This window comes from Chiloscyllium punctatum, chromosome 38 (assembly GCF_047496795.1).
Source record: "Chiloscyllium punctatum isolate Juve2018m chromosome 38, sChiPun1.3, whole genome shotgun sequence".
Classification (NCBI taxonomy): Eukaryota; Metazoa; Chordata; class Chondrichthyes; order Orectolobiformes; family Hemiscylliidae; genus Chiloscyllium; species Chiloscyllium punctatum.
The window spans coordinates 60,518,882-60,534,679 of record NC_092776.1 but is presented as its reverse complement, the minus strand read 5'-3'; the positions used below and the strand labels follow the sequence as shown (position 1 = coordinate 60,534,679).

At 40.7% G+C, this 15,798-nt stretch overlaps 1 protein-coding gene across 3 annotated transcripts in view; it reads left to right on the top strand.

Annotated features, from left to right (window-relative positions):
* hells (helicase, lymphoid specific) overlaps positions 1–15,798 on the top strand; it is a 62,415-nt gene that overhangs the window by 12,136 nt on the left and 34,481 nt on the right. For all 3 annotated transcript variants that reach the window (XM_072557977.1, XM_072557976.1, XM_072557975.1), the window contains exons 7-12: positions 3,231–3,292; positions 4,955–4,993; positions 5,873–6,103; positions 7,689–7,871; positions 7,952–8,095; positions 9,148–9,344. In XM_072557977.1, the coding sequence (XP_072414078.1) occupies positions 3,231–3,292; positions 4,955–4,993; positions 5,873–6,103; positions 7,689–7,871; positions 7,952–8,095; positions 9,148–9,344 (856 nt within the window). The remainder of the gene's footprint in view (positions 1–3,230; positions 3,293–4,954; positions 4,994–5,872; positions 6,104–7,688; positions 7,872–7,951; positions 8,096–9,147; positions 9,345–15,798) is intronic.

The following is a 15,798-nucleotide window of genomic DNA, read 5'->3' as shown; positions in this document are numbered from 1 at the left end:
TATTGGCTGTTTCTAGTTGCCTTTGAGGGAGTGTTGGTGAGCTGCATTCTTGGACCTAGATTAGAGTGGCGCTGGAAAAGCACAGTAGGTCAGGCAGTAACAGAGGAGCAGGAAAGTCGATGTTTTGGGCAAAAGCCCTTCTTCAGAAATGGAGGCAGGGAGCCTCCAGAGTGGAGAGATAGGTTGGGGAGGGGGTGGTTTCCAGCATCTGCAGTCCTCACTCTTGTCCTGCATTCTTGAACCACTGCATTCCACCTGCTATGGGTTGACTCACAATGCCATTAGGGAGGGCATACAAAGGTTTTGACCCAGTGACAGTGAAAGATTTTTTTTCCCAAGTCAGGATGGTGAGTGGCTTGGAGGGGAGCTTGCAGGTAATTAGTGTTTCAAATTGTATTTGGAATAATACAATTTCTATTAATCCAAGAATGCGGAATTGCTAATCTTGTAAAGGCACGTTAACAGTGTGCAGACTCGTAACTCATTAGCATAAATTGAGGCAGTGTCGCTGAAGATCTAATCTCCTGCAGAGTATTAAGTGTATGTTGGTGGTAAAAACTCACTGGGTACCAAGAGAATATCAGCACCAATACCAAAACTTGTATTTCTATTTGAAGGTAAAGCTATGTCTGACTTACTTTTATTCACTATCTCTTTTTGAATTATAATGAACCAATTCTTAAGCATAAAAATAAACTATTTGGTTCAAATACTCCCCTCCATCTGATTCCTTCATCTTACTGCCAGCATGATCCTCAATTTATTTTCCTTTGTTTATTTAACTTATCCTTAAATGCATCCAAATTATACATGTCAACCATGAGTAAAAGTGAATTCTGCATTCTCGCTGCTTTCTGCGTAAACAAAATTCTTAAGACTATAAGAAATAGGAGTGGAAGTAAGGCCATTTGGCCCATCGAGTCCACTCTGCTATTTAATCATGGCTGATTAGCATTTCTTCTTTCTCCTCGTGTGTTGAACTGTGTAAGGATGTCAATTGGAACTTCAAAAGGGCTTTGACAGGTTGGTGGAATGGGTGGAGAGCTGGCAGAGAAGGTTCAATGCAGAGAGATTGGAGATTTGCCTTTTGGTAAGAAGAACATTGAAAGAGAATACAAAATAGGGGGTGCAGGAATAGAGGGACCTGCGTGTATATGTGCACAGATTGTATGAAGTTGGGGGGGGGGAACAAGTGAAGAGAGTAGTTAAACCATACAGTGTTCTCAGCTTTATTAATAGAGTCATAGAGCAAGTGCTGAATTTGTAAAGGTGGTGCTGAATTTGTAAAGATATTCGTTGGACCTCAGCTGCTGTACCGTGTACAGTTGTATATATCACTTTGTGTTTTAGGAAAAATGGGAATGCATCAGAGTGTAGAAACACTCTACAAAAATGCTTTTATGGAGAAGAAACTTCAGCTATGAAGATAGATTGAAGAAGTTAGGACTGTTCTCCTGGAGATGAGTAGGCAGAGAGGAGATTTGGTAAAGGTTTTCGCAATAATGAGTGGGCTAGACAGGGTGGAGGGTGAACTTGTTACCAAATCTTTTTAAAGAAAAAGCTTACATTGATTTAAAGTCATGTGCAATTGAAGTAGAGGTGAGAAAAAGCATTTTCACATTGCTAGTAGGTAACGTCTGGAATGCACTGGCTGGAAATGTGGTGGAGCGGCTTCAATTGAGGCATTTAAGAGGGGACTGGTTGATTATTTGGATTGGATTAGAAAGGAGTGCAGGAGATTGCACTGTTTCTATTACATGGTGCTGGTATGATGGACCAAATGGCCTTTTGCACCTAAAGACTTTGTGAAGTAGACTTATTTTGAAGTATTGTGTGCAGTTTTATGTCCCATTTCTGAGGATGTACTGGCCCTCAAACGTGTTTAAAAGAGGTTCACGAGAACGGTCCCAGGAATGAAAAGCTTAACACTAGAGGAACATCTTGTGGACTCTGGGTCTACATTCAAAGGAGTTTAGTAGGATGAGGGGCTAGCTAATTGAAACTTGCAGAATATTGAAAGGCCTGGACAGAGTAGATGTTGAGAAAGTGTTTCCATTGATAACAGAGACTAGGACCCGAGGATACAGCCTTCGAGTAAAGTGAAGACTTCTTAGAATGGAGTTAAGGAGAAACTTCTTCAGCCAGAGAGTGGTGAATCTTTGGAATTCATTGCCACAAGAGGCTGTGGAGGCCAGGTCATTTGAGTGTATTTAAGATTTGAGTTAGGTTCTTTCGGATCAAAGGTTACGGACAGAATGGGGTTGAGAAACTTATCAGCCATGATTTGAATTGTGGAGCAAACTCTGGGCTGAATGGCCTAATTTCTGCTCCTGTGTCTTATGGTCATGTGGTCTTAATTTATTGTATCCAAGCCTTCCTTAATTTAAGAGCATAGATTTTCCCTCCGCCTTTTCTTTTAGAAGAGCTGTTCACTCTTAGCTTCCACATAAAACTGCAGCTCTGTATCATCCTTGTAAATTTTGTTTGCATTTTCTGTGGTTCTGTTCTCAAAATATGTTGATCAAAACTAGACGCAATACTTTCATTGTTGTGGTTCTGTTCGCCAAGCTGGGAATTTGTTGCAGATGTTTCGTCCCCTGTCTAGGTGACATCTTCAGTGCTTGGAAGCCTCCTGTGAAGTGCTTCTGTGATCTTTCCACCGGCATTTGTAGTGGTTTGAATCTGCCACTTTCGGTTGTCAGTTCCTGCTGTCCGTTGCAGTGATCGGTATAGTGGGTCCAGGTTGATGTGCTTATTGATTGAATCTGTGGATGAGTGTACATTGACCTGGACCCAATTAACTGACCACTGCAGCGGACAGCTGGAACTGACAACCGGAAGCGGCAGATTCAAACCACTATAAATGCCGGAGGAAACATGACAGAAGCGCTTCACAGGAGGCTCCCAAGCACTGAGGATGTCACCTAGACAGGGGATGAAACGTCTGCAACACAAATTCCCAGCTCGGCGAACAGAACCACAACAACGAGCACCCGAGCTACAAATCTTCTCACAAACTTTGATTAAGTTTTCATCTTTGGAATAAGTATGATTGATAAAAATAACTTTCCTTCATGTAATTAGGAATATGTATCACTTCCACCATTACAATATGGTTGAGCATGTGATGTCCTCAAAGATAATAAATGTTATATTGCTTTCATGCATTTTGGAGGATGCACACCAGCTAATTAAGGATGTTGCTTTCTGATTTATTTTTTTTTAAAAAGCAATGAAGAAAAGGGGAAGAGAAGAAGAAACATACAATCTGTCTGATTACATCAGTAAGGAGGTAATGTACCTGTTCCACTTCATGTAATTTAGTTTCTTGTCTTGATGTCATCCATATTGAAGGAAGCCATAATGTCTGTCTTAGTTCTTTCCACTGCAGCCCTTCCAGGATTCTGTCGCAGACTTAATCATGTGGATCTCTTAGATGGCTGAGTTAAATATCTGTCACTGCTTTCACCCTTCATTGGGTGCATTTAATATAAAAGAATCATAGAGACACGCATATTAACAAACGTTGAGACCATTTATATCAATGTTCCAGTGCTAGCTTAACAAGGCCATTGTTCTTGTAGAAACGCAAAGCGATAAGGAAATCTGAAGTACAGACAGAAAATTCAGAACTGGTAAATCAGCATCTGTGGAGTGAGAAACCGTTAATGTGCACTTGGATGATCTTTTATTTGACACTTCTTCATTTTGTTAGCCGGCCATCTTGTTAACTTTCTCTGTTTTTGTGAACTTGAATGGGCTGTCCAGCTGTGATGCTCTGTCTGCTCTCTGCAATTCACTTGTTTTTGGGCTGTCCCTACTGTTTTTGTGGATGGTGGAAATTGTCAATCACATTGTAATTGGATAACAACTTTTTTTTAAAGAAGTTACACTCTGTATCTGTGGACATGGCACAAGGATCAGGCAATAAATGCCATTGCTGTGTCCCATGAATTTCTTAATTGAATTAGCCAAATCTAACAATGCAAAAGCCTCCACTTGTCTGTTTCCTTTCAGTTCACTATACACCTGTCTGTCAACTGGCGGCTTTTAACATTAAGTGGTTTTATTTTTTGTTGCCGGTCTCTTGTAGTTCTCACAAAGTTCATGATGTCTTCACCACGTATGTTGTCTGTGTTAATCATGGGGGAACTACGATTTTAGCAGAAGCTGTAACGTTTTGCCTATATCATCAATTATTGCTGATTGCATGTTAAATGCATTGCTTATATTGTGATTCATTAAGATTCTTGCATCTTACCACATTTATATTTTAATTTCTCCACTGAGCATTCTTTCTCTTTTGATCATCAACGTCCTCACCATGTGGACTAAAATCCCTTTGGTGTAGTTAGCAGCAACTGCAGTAATTTATTAGAATTTTAATAATAACTATGGGACTATTAGATCTGTCCATTTCTATTGTTTTTTTTTAATGTATTCTTGACCTCTAAAAGGTACCATGCTACTTAAATTGGCATTAACCCCATTAGAAATTTTAAAAGCTTTCCACTCTTTTTGTGGGAGGTGTATGCTTAAGTATCTCTTATTTGCTTATTTTATTATTTTACACTGTAAAAGCAAGATCATAGAAACACTAGTGCATAAAGAGTCTGCGGCAATAATTTAAAGAGCATCCCACCCAGATCCAGCCCCTTAGCCTGTCCCCATAATATCTGTTGCTAATTCATCTAGTCTGCGCATCCTGGGACATTATGGCCAATCCACCTAACCTGCACATCTTGGGACAGTGGGAGAAAACTGGAGCACCTGGCAGAAACACACGCAGACTTGGGAAGAATGTGCAAACTGCACACGCAGTCACCTGAGTGTGGAATTGAACTTAGGTCACTGGAGCAGTGAGGCAGCAGTGCTAACCAATGAGCCATCGTGTTGCAAAAAAGCATTTAAGACCTGTCACAAATCCTGCTGATTTTACTTTCGCTTTTTCTAGGACATTTTGTCAAGGGTCAAAAAGGCTAGAACAGATGAGGTAAGTTACTAAGTTAATTCTGTGTAGTGTTGTAATCATGGAGATAGAAGTAGAAACACTTGTAAATCTGGATAGGATAAGGACAGAAGTTGTTTTTGTGCATTGCTGCTAGATGTCCTCTTGTTTGCATAATACTTGCAACATATGTTTCTCAGTCCATCTGAGAAATTAAATGAAATAAACTGCTCGTACGAAATTTGGAGCCTAGCCTTGTAGCCCTTTTATTTTGAACATCAACTGAAGCCCTTTCCTTGCTCCATATTTAGTGATTTCTTAGGAATGCACATAATTTACATATTGGAACAATGGATTATAGGATTATATTTGGGTGATGTGCTAATGTTTTCTGTGCTACTGGAGACCTACCAGTGCCCCCCCCCCCCCCCACAATGAACATTCTTTGGGACAAGGCTGTTTATTTCAAGAGGAGAATGTGGTCAAGTAGTAGAGAAAATTGACTTTCCAATTCTTCAAAGCAGTTGTTGAGTAAACCTTGTATATCTGCTTTTATCTAACATGGTCTTACACATTTGATATGCAAGTTACTGGCTCAATGTGAGGGGTGTTGGTACTGAATGAAGTGATTTCTAGCTCATTATTAGGTGTGGTAGAGTAAAATTTCTTTTTCAATGACCCAACAGTGTGGCTTTATCTGATCAAGAATAGGGAAAATTAAGAGACCTCTGTGGCTTGCTGAATCTATTCTGGGCCAAACTCATTTAGTTCTGAGATGTAGCCCTCTGTGAAAATAGTTTGTAACTAGCTGAGGGATGGTGTAAATATTCACTAGTTGCACTCCCGTTTAACATATATGATGTTAAACTGACATCCATATATAACTCTGATTTCTGTCATTTTCTTTTAACGTTTCCAATAAAGAATGGGGCTGTAACAGCTCCCAAAAAGCTTGAAGCTGCAGATATTGAGAAAAGTCAAGATTCCAATTTTGCCATCAAAGACCGACTAGCCCAGACTGTGCGCCATAACTCTCAGCACCTCCTGGACCCAGTAAGGAAAGTGAATGGTCAAGTAGTTCCATATCAACAGCCCAAACTCTTCAAAGGAGGAGTAATGAGGTGCTACCAGGTGGAGGGAATGGAGTGGCTTCGGGTGAGTTGACTGTGCTTGTGTTTTTCTAATTTTGTGTTTAGCTGGCAATTGACCTGTTGCTTACAGGGGACACGAGAGGGCTATTGATCATTCACCAAGAATGCTTCTGATAAACTCTGCATGGCCTCACAGCAGCCTGAATGTTATCGGACAGAATGTTGATTTCTGTGTAGAAATGCAGACTTTAAAGTTACCATGTGCTTTTTAAAAAAAACCAAAAGCCTACCAAACAGTTTTTTAAAAATAAAATGACCAAACATCAGCCAGCTGTGACCTTTGTTCAGATTCACTAGGATGGATTTGCTACAGGATATTCTGTCTTGGTGGTAACTGTGGCACTGTCTGTTATTGCTGTTAACGTTCTACCTTTTTTGTTCAACTTATGAAGACTTTGGCTTAATTTTAAATGGTGCTGTATGAAGTGATATCCAGCTTATAGGTGGTCTCTTTTTGAGTTACTCCTGTCTGGAATAGTGGTTAGTACAAAATGGATAAATACAAGCCACCTGCTGTTGGAGTTCATACCTAATCCGTTTGAGATGAAGATAGCTGCCCAGGATATCTTTGAAAATATTTGTGTTTTTTTAAAAATCATTTTGACTGTCCAGCAAGGATCTTAGTAGTTTGTGGTTTCCATAAAGATCTGAGAGTTTCCCTTTGAATGTGATGAACTTGTTTAGCAACTCAGTGAAGAACCCATGACACAGTTGAGGGAGAGGTTGCTTTGTCTCTATCTTGCTCACTAGTCTCTTTCTCTTTGTGTCCCTCTGTCTTCCTTTTTTCACCTGCCAACTCTTCTCTTTCTCTCTATGAAAGGGATTTTGTCTTCTTTTCAGATATGTACAATAGCAAGAAATTAATACATTTTGCTTTGAAAACTTTACATAGCAGGGCAACTTGTTTGTGTATCCACTATCCCTGTCTCACTGTTCTTCACTGTCTTCTGAAAGAATATATGTAGTAGCTTGTCTAAAATTACAATCCCTTTATTCAATATTACAGTATTTTGACATTGCTTTTGGGACTGTAAGGTTCAGTTAGACATTAAAGTTCGGAATAGAGAGACAGAATTTGCCTAAGTGAGATGTTGAGCACACTAGGACATTATTTGCAGATGTTGAGTTTGGAGTGTTTTGTGCCCTCTTCAGCTCCCCCAACCCCAGGGTGATGATCAATGCATGCTGAAAGGTCTCTGCTCCTGTACAGAAGTGATCAGTCTGAAATGAAAATGGTAGTCTGAATAGCTGTTAAAGTTGAGCTGATCTGTCCTTGTGTGTATTTTCCACAGAAAGCATTACTGTGATTGCGGGTGGAAAATTGCCTGATCTTTTCTGTTTTCCTGATCTATTCTCTTGTTTCTGTCAAGATCTTGGAATTAGTTTCCAGGGGTGGGGGAATTTCCCCACTATGACTCATTTGGCTAACCTGATAGACCAGCCAGTGAGCATACACTTTGGTTTTGTTGTATTACTGTTCATCTGTTGCACAGTGTGGTAGAAAAACTAAATATAATGAAGTTATCTTTTAAGGTGAGTTTTTGTTGATACTTTGGAGGCATCCTAATGCAATTATTTTTCTGTTTCAGATGCTGTGGGAAAACGGTATTAATGGGATTCTGGCGGATGAGATGGGCCTGGGGAAGACTGTCCAGTGCATTGCTATGATAGCCATGATGGTGGATAGAGGAGTTCCAGGGCCTTTCTTTGTCTGTGGCCCTCTATCTACTCTCCCAAATTGGGTATCTGAGTTTAAGAGGTTCACACCAGAGGTGAGACTGACTGATCTCTAATAGCCCCTTGTCTTGATGTGTGTTTTGAGTGAATTTTAATGTTTACCTCTGTATCTCAGATTCCAGTGCTGCTTTATCATGGGAACCAGAAAGATCGTTTACAAAGTCTGCGTAAAATCCATAAAAGACAAGGCTCTCTGCACATTTTACCAGTTGTTATCACTTCTTACGAAATAGCCATGAGGGACAGGAAACACTTTCAGGTATGTAAGCAGCTGTTTCTTTAGTTGCATCAGATAGTGTTCTGGTTATGTATCAAAAGGTCAAGGGTTCTGGCTTACAGGACAAGTGCATAAAACACATTTCATAAATGAGGCCTTTCTGTCAAAATCCCCTCTTTATAAATTGATTTGTTACAAAGATAGTAGCAATTATGCAGAATGGAATTCTCGGCTGTGGAACAGACTTGAGATTCGATCGCTGAAACCAGTGAGCACTGATTGATGTTGGAGTGGGTACTTGTCTCTGTGGTTTAATTTCATTAAAATTGGTTAGTTTTACTGATTTTTGTTTATGTGCAGTATCGTTAGTTTTGTTTAGTGTTAATGAGCATTGTAAAGTTTTCACATGGGCGAGGAGCACATTTGGTCTCACTAGTTTGCTCTGTAAGTCAACTAGATCATGGCTGATCTTCTCACTCAACATCTGTACACTCTGTCATCCTTGTTGCCTTTATCTTAATTTCTTCTGGCAATACTTGGAATTTGTCATCTGATTCTGTGTAGTTATCTGGTATAGTGCATCAGTGACCACTCTGTTTGAACCTAGTGTGAAGATCAGCAAGTTCATCCATTTGTGTGCACTTTTCTAGTAGAAGTAATAGGCTGGTTTTCCAAGCTGTAAGTTTTCTTCATTATGCCTGAATCTAAATCAATGTCGTTGACAAATTATTTTTGCACTTTTAATGAATACCTTCAAAGTGAATTAACTTTTAAATCCAGATTGATTCAGACTTCTTAGTTCTTTTTTCATGAACAAATCCTGGGCAGAAGAAATATTCCAGTATTACTGCTGCCCAGGTGACTCAACTGTATATTCCATTGGGTTGTAATGTCCTGAGTCAAGCTGCTGTGAAGTCTGGGATTGGTCATGAGTGGCCATTATGTGAAATCTTGATTCCTATGGAGCTGTGTTCTAGTAGGATTCAATGCCTGTCAGAAAAGAATGGGATGGATGACTTTATTTTACGTTTTCGTTGTGTTGGTCCACAGTTGAAACTTCTCTATGACAGTTGCATTTGGTTTTCATCAAATAGAATTGTCACTGGAAATACCTCATCGTGGATGAAGGCCACAGAATCAAGAACTTAAATTGTCGCCTTATTCAGGAGTTGAAAAGGTTCAACACTGACAACAAACTGCTGTTGACTGGAACTCCCCTGCAGAATAACCTGGCTGAACTCTGGTCACTTCTCAACTTTCTACTGCCTGATGTATTTGATGACTTGAAAAGGTAACCACTGTGAATGGATTGGGTGCTTCACTGTTTTGAATTTACTAGATCTTTTCTGTCAAAGGCACCACCTACTGTAGCAGAGTTGTTAGTAAAAGATCCCAAGATTAATGTACTGGGATTGCCATAGGAATATGTGTTCCTTTATGTTAAGAAGGGAAAGATCATCTTGTACCATGCTGTCAAATTGCTGCTAAGCTTTAGGGCAGTAACTTCAGTTGTGATTTGTCATGTAGGTGCATTAGCCTTTTGGTGCAGTGGTTCTTCAAGACATAGGCTGATGGGATGATCAGAGGGCTTTCAACAAACATAAAAATAGGGAAAAGGCTTGCTGTTTAATTCCAGGACACATTTTTCCACAGCATTTCACTTCACCAGGCCAAATTCGAGTTCCATGAGTTGTGGTGAATTAGAAAAATGAATGATGCAGTGGCCTTGTAGTTCTGTAATCAAATCCTAGTTTACACAAATGCACAAAGGTGAATGGAATTTAAAGATATGTTAACCTGGGAGTTGGCATTTGTGGACCTTTTTAACAGGCTTCTCAACTGGACAGATCATTATCAACGTTTCTGTGTTGTACACTATGAATTTGTGACTTAATGATCAAAGTAATTCCTGAGCTGTGCTGAGGGGAATGAAGTCTCCTGTTGACTTGAATTGTCTTAATCAAACTCCAAGTAGTCCTGAATTTGGCAGCAATTGATATTGTGGAAAGTAGTGGAAGCTCTGCATTGCATTGTCCTCTTTCCTCTCCATTTACAACTCTTGTTTCTGACCAGTTTTTTATTTTTGTTGCCTCTTCTAATAGCTGTTCCTTTTGTCAGGTTTGCCTCTGTGATGCTTTTGGAATATATTTGTATATGAAATTGCCATATAAGGTGTGGCTGTGGGAGTCCCACTCCAGTAGTTGAGCACAAATCAAGACTGGCACTTAAGTCCAGTCCTGAGAGCAAGCTGAACTGTCAGAATGAGACATTAAACAAGCTCTGGTCTACCTTTTACAGAATGTTGTAAAGGTTCAATGGTGCTATTTAGAAGAAAGGTAGGAGAATTATCTCCAGCCAACATTTAAATCAATATCACAAACAAAATATTTGGTTGTTATCACATTTGTGGTTGCTTGGTGTGTGCACAAATGTACTGCCACATTTCCTACATTACTAGGAACACTAACTCCGCTTCAGAAGAACTTCATTGACTGTACAGGACATTGGCTACGCCAACGTTTGGAATAATGCATTCAGTTCTGGTCTCCTGCTTAATGAAAGATGTTAAGCTTGGAAAAAGTTCAGAAAAAATTCACAGGGATGTTGCTAGGGTTTGAGCTATAGGGAGAAGCTGAACAGACTGGGGCTATTTTCCCTGGAGGGTTGGAGACTCCGGGGAGACCTTCTAGCGGTTTATAAAATCATGAGAGGTACGGATCAGGTGAATAGCTAAGGTTTTTTTTCCCCCAGGGTAGGGGAGTCCCAAACTAGAGGGCATAGGTTTCAGGTGGAAGAGGAAAGCTTTTAAAAGGACTAATTAAGCAAGACTGCAAGGAAAAGTCAGGAAACTACAGGCTGGTGGGCATGATGTCTGTGGTAGGTAAGTTGTTGGAGAGGATTTTGAGATGCTGGATTTGCATTCATTTGGAAAGGCAAGAACCGATTCGGGATAATGTGAAGGTGCCGGTGTTGGACTGGAGTTGACAAAGTTAAGAATTATATAACACCAGGTTATAGTCCAACAGGTTTATTTGGAAGTACTAGCTTTTCAGAGTGCTACTCTTTCATCGTGGGGCAGGATCATAAGACACAGAATTTATTGCAAGAGATCACGGTGTCATGCAATTAAAACAATACATTGAACAAACCTAGATTGCTGTTAAGTCTTTCATCTTTTAGAATATTACAGGTTTCAGTTCATTGATATGTAAATTCCAGAATGTCTTTTAAGTCACATTCTCGGTAAGTTCAGGTTTTATTTTTAAAAAAGATGACATTTCAGCTCAGACCATGCATTAAAGGTTGGAGGTTAGAGTCTGTGTCCTAATCTTAAGTCAGATTGGTTCTCTTTCCATTGTGCAATTTATAAAATGTTATATGGATTGACTATCTGCGTTTAGAGTAAAAATATAATGTACCTGCAAATACTATTATGCAAATTCACCCAATAGACTTGTGTTTGCATTTGAGGGGGAGAGAGAGTACCTGCTCGTTAGAGTGAGTGTGACGGAGTGTAAGCCTGTGAGAGGATGTGAGTGGGATGGTGTGTATGTGTGTGTGTACCTGTAGTGTTAGATGAACCCATGGTCCTGGTTGAGGCCATTCTTGTTGGTAGCGAACTTGGCTATCATTGTTGCATATCCCGAAGGCTGCATTGGAGCACCTGGAGGAAACCCACGCAGACACTAGGAGAATGTGCGGAGTTTGCACAGTCAGTTGCCTGAGGCAGGAATTTAACCCAGGTCTGTGGCGCTGTGAGGCAGTAATGCTAACCACCGTGCCACCCAATAAAACCAGTCTGACTTGAGATTGGGATACAGACAGACTCTAGCCCCACACCTTTAATACATTGTCTGACCTGAGATATCACCTTTTTGCATAAAACTTTAGCTTATCTTGGGAATGTGACTTAAAAGAAGTTCTAGGGTTTACATATTATTGAATCAAAACCTACAACCCATTCTAAAGGATGAAAGACTTAACACCAGTCTAGGTTTGTTCAATATATCATTTTAATTGTGTGACACTGATCTTTTGCTATAAATTCTGTGTCTTATGACCCTGCCTCACTAGCTATCTGATGAAGGAGCAGCGCTCTGAAAGCTAGTTCTTTGCAAATAAACCTGTTAGTTTATAACCTGAGGTTGCGAAACTTTTAACTTTAATTAGGGATAGTCAGCATGGCTTTGTCTGAGAGAAATCATGTGTCTCAAACTTGATTGAGCATTTTTTGAAGAGATGACCAATACTTGCACAGTTAATGATAGAATCCTGGGTAGAGTTGTTGAACAGAAAGGGGTACAGGTATGTGATTCCTTGAAAGTGGCATCACTTCTAGACAGGGTGGTGAAAGTTATCCACCTTTTTGAGTTACGATGTTCAGCACCACTTCTTCAGTAATATGGACACTTGTATCTCCGTTTATTTCCCCAAGTTCTTTGGCTTCCGTATCCTTCTCCACAACAAATACTGTTGCAAAATACTTGTTTAGTATCTCACCCAGCTCCTGTGGTTCTAACCATAGATGGCCTTGTTGATCTCTAAGGAGTCCTGTGCTCTCCCTAATTATTTTTTTTTTCTCTCACCCCTTTAGTTTATTTGGAGAATCTCTTTAGGTTTTCCTTAACCTTATTTGCTGAAAATATCTTGTCCCTTTTTGCCGTCCTGATTTCCTCTTGGGTATATTCCTACTGCCCTAGGAATTCACTCGATCCCAGCTGTCTATACCTGACACACGCCTCTCTTTTTCTTGGCCAGAGCCTCAGTTTCTCTCTTCATCCAGCATTCCACAGGCTTTACCCTTTGCATTAACAGTAATATGTGTCTCTGAACTCTTGTTATTGCATTTTTAAAGGCCTCTCACTTGCTACCCGTACCATTACATGCAAATAGCCTCTCCTGGTCAACATTTGAACGTTCTAGCTTAATACCATCAAAATTGGCTTTACTCCAATTTAAACTTTAAATTTTAGATCAGGTCTATGTTTTCCATAGCTATTTTAAAACTAATAGAATAATGGTTGCTGACCCCAAGGTGCTCCCCCACTGTGACCAGTCACTTGCCCTGCCTCATTTCCCAAGCGAAAGTCAAATTTTGTACCTTCCCTTAGTAGGTGCATCCTGAATAAGAAAAAATTTTCTTGTACACATGTAACCAATTCCTCTCTATCCAAGTCCTTAATGCTATATGATAGTCCCAGTCTATGTTTGAAAAGTTAAATTCCCTTACCATTACAACCCTTTTATTCTTGCAGATACCTGAGATCACCTGATATTTGTTTCTCAATTTCCCACTGATTACTGGGGGGCCTGTAGTACAATCCCAATAAGGTGATCATCCCTTTCCTATTTCTACCCATGTTTCTCCACTGGACCTTCTCCCAGCAATATCCTCCTTAAATGTAGCCGTAATGTTACCCTTAACCAAAAATGCCACTCCCCTCCTCTCTTGCCCTCCTTTCTTTTGTGTAGCATCTATACCCTGTAACAAAGAAGCTGGCAGTCCTGCCCCTCCCTAAGCCATATTTCTATAGTAGCTATGATATCTCTATTCCCCTATTCCCAACCAGCCGAGTTCATCTGTCTTACCTATCAGGCCTCTTGCATTTATTTCAATGCAGTTTAAGTCTGTTTTACCTCATTCTCTGCCTTGCTTTTGCCTGCCTTGACTACTTAACTTGCGATACTTCTCTACTGTGCCAGACTTATTTTTTAACTGAGTAGCAGTAGCAAATCTCTGTGCCAGGATATTGGTCCCCTTTCAATTCAAGTGCAACCCATCCTTCTTACTTAGGTCTCTTCTGGCGTGGAAGGGATCTTAATGATCCAAAATGTGAATCCCTGCCCCCTGCACTAGTTCTTCAGCCACGCATTCATCTGCTCTATCCTCCTATTTCTACTCACAAGTACATGGCACTGGGAGTAATCCAAATGTTACTACCCTCGAGGACCTACTTTTTAACCCCCTGCCTAATTTCTGATATTCTCTATACAGAGCCTTGTCTCTCTTTCTCTTCCTTTTGTTTTTGGTACCAACGAGTACAGTGACCTGCTGGTCACTCTCTCCCCTTTTTGACAATATTCTGCACCCTCTCCGAGACTTTCTTTCCCCTTGGCATCAGGAGGAAGCACATCATTCTGATGTCTGCCTGTAGGCCACAGAAATGTCCATTTGTGCCCCTGACTAGGGAATCCCCAATCACAATTGATGGCTTTGAAGGAGAGGTTTAGAGAGATATGAGCCAAATAAGAACATATGTCATAGGTGCAGAAATTAGGCCATTCAGCCCATTGAGTCTGCTCTGCCATTCAGTCATGGTTGATAGGTTTCTAAGCCCCATTCTCCTACTTTCTCCTCGTAACCCTTGATTCCCTTGACAATCAATAACCTACCTGTCTCCGTCTCAAATATACTTAATCACTTGGCCTCCACAGTCTCCTGTGGCAATGAATTCCATAGAATCATCACTCTCTGGATAAAGAGGTTCTCCTTATCTCTGTTCTGAAAGTTCTTCCCTTTACTCTAGGGCTATGCCATCAGGTCCTAGTCTGTTTTACCAGTGGAAACCTCTTCCCAGCATCTACTCTGTATAAGCTGCTCATTATTCTAGGTTTCAGTTAGATCCCGCGCCCCCCCCCCCCCCATCCTTCTAAACTCCATGGAGTATAGACCCACAGTCCTTTATCATATGTTACGCTTTTCATTCCTGGGGCCAATCTCACGAACCTCCTCTGAACACACTCCAGAGCCATTACATCCTTCCTGAGGTATGGGGCCCAAAACTCTGGTCTGACCAGCCTCAGACGTACATCCCTGCTTTTATGTACAAATCCTTTCAAAATAAATGCCATCGTTGCATTTGCCTTCCTGACTATTGACTCACTCTGCACGTTTACCTTGAGAGAATCCTGGACTAGAACTCCCAAGTCTCTTCGTACTTAAGACTTATGAATTTTCTCCCCATTTAGAAATAGTCCATGGCTCTATTCTTCCTACCAAAGTGCATGTCCTCACACTGTCCCATGTTGTACTCTATCTGCCACTTCTTTGTCTGCTCTCTTAACCTGTCCTAATTCCTTCTGCAGCCTCCCCACCGCCTCAGTGCTACCTGTCCCTCTACCTATCTTTTGTATTGTCTGCAAACTTAGCCAGAATACCCTCCGTTCCTTCATCTGGATCATCAATGTACAAAGTGAAAAGATGTGGTCTCAACGCTGAGTCCTGCAGAATACCACTTATCACTACCTGCCATCCTGAGAAGAGTCCTTTTATCCCCACTCTCTGCATTCTGCCAAACAGCCAAGCTATACTCAACGTAGCATCTTGTCTCTAACACCATGGGCCCTTATCTTACTCCTAGTCTCCTGTGTGGCAACTTATCAAAGGCCTTCTTGAAGTCCAGATAGTTAACATCCATTGGCTCTCCTTCATCTAACCTGCTCGTTACTTCCTCAGAATTCTGGATGAAACCAGATTGACGTTGCCCTATTTTACCAAGTATTTAGCAATCTCAGCCATCACAATGGATTCCAGGATCTGACCCACGACCGAGGTTAGGCTAACCTGCCTGTAATTTTCCATCTTTTGCCTTACTCACTTTTTTTAGACAGGGTTGTCATGTTAGTTATTTTCCAGCCCTCTGAGATTCTTCCTGATTATAGTGATTCCTGACAGATCACCACTCACACCTCCACTATCTCTTCAGCTATCTCCCTTAGAACTCTGGTGTAATCCATCTGGTCCA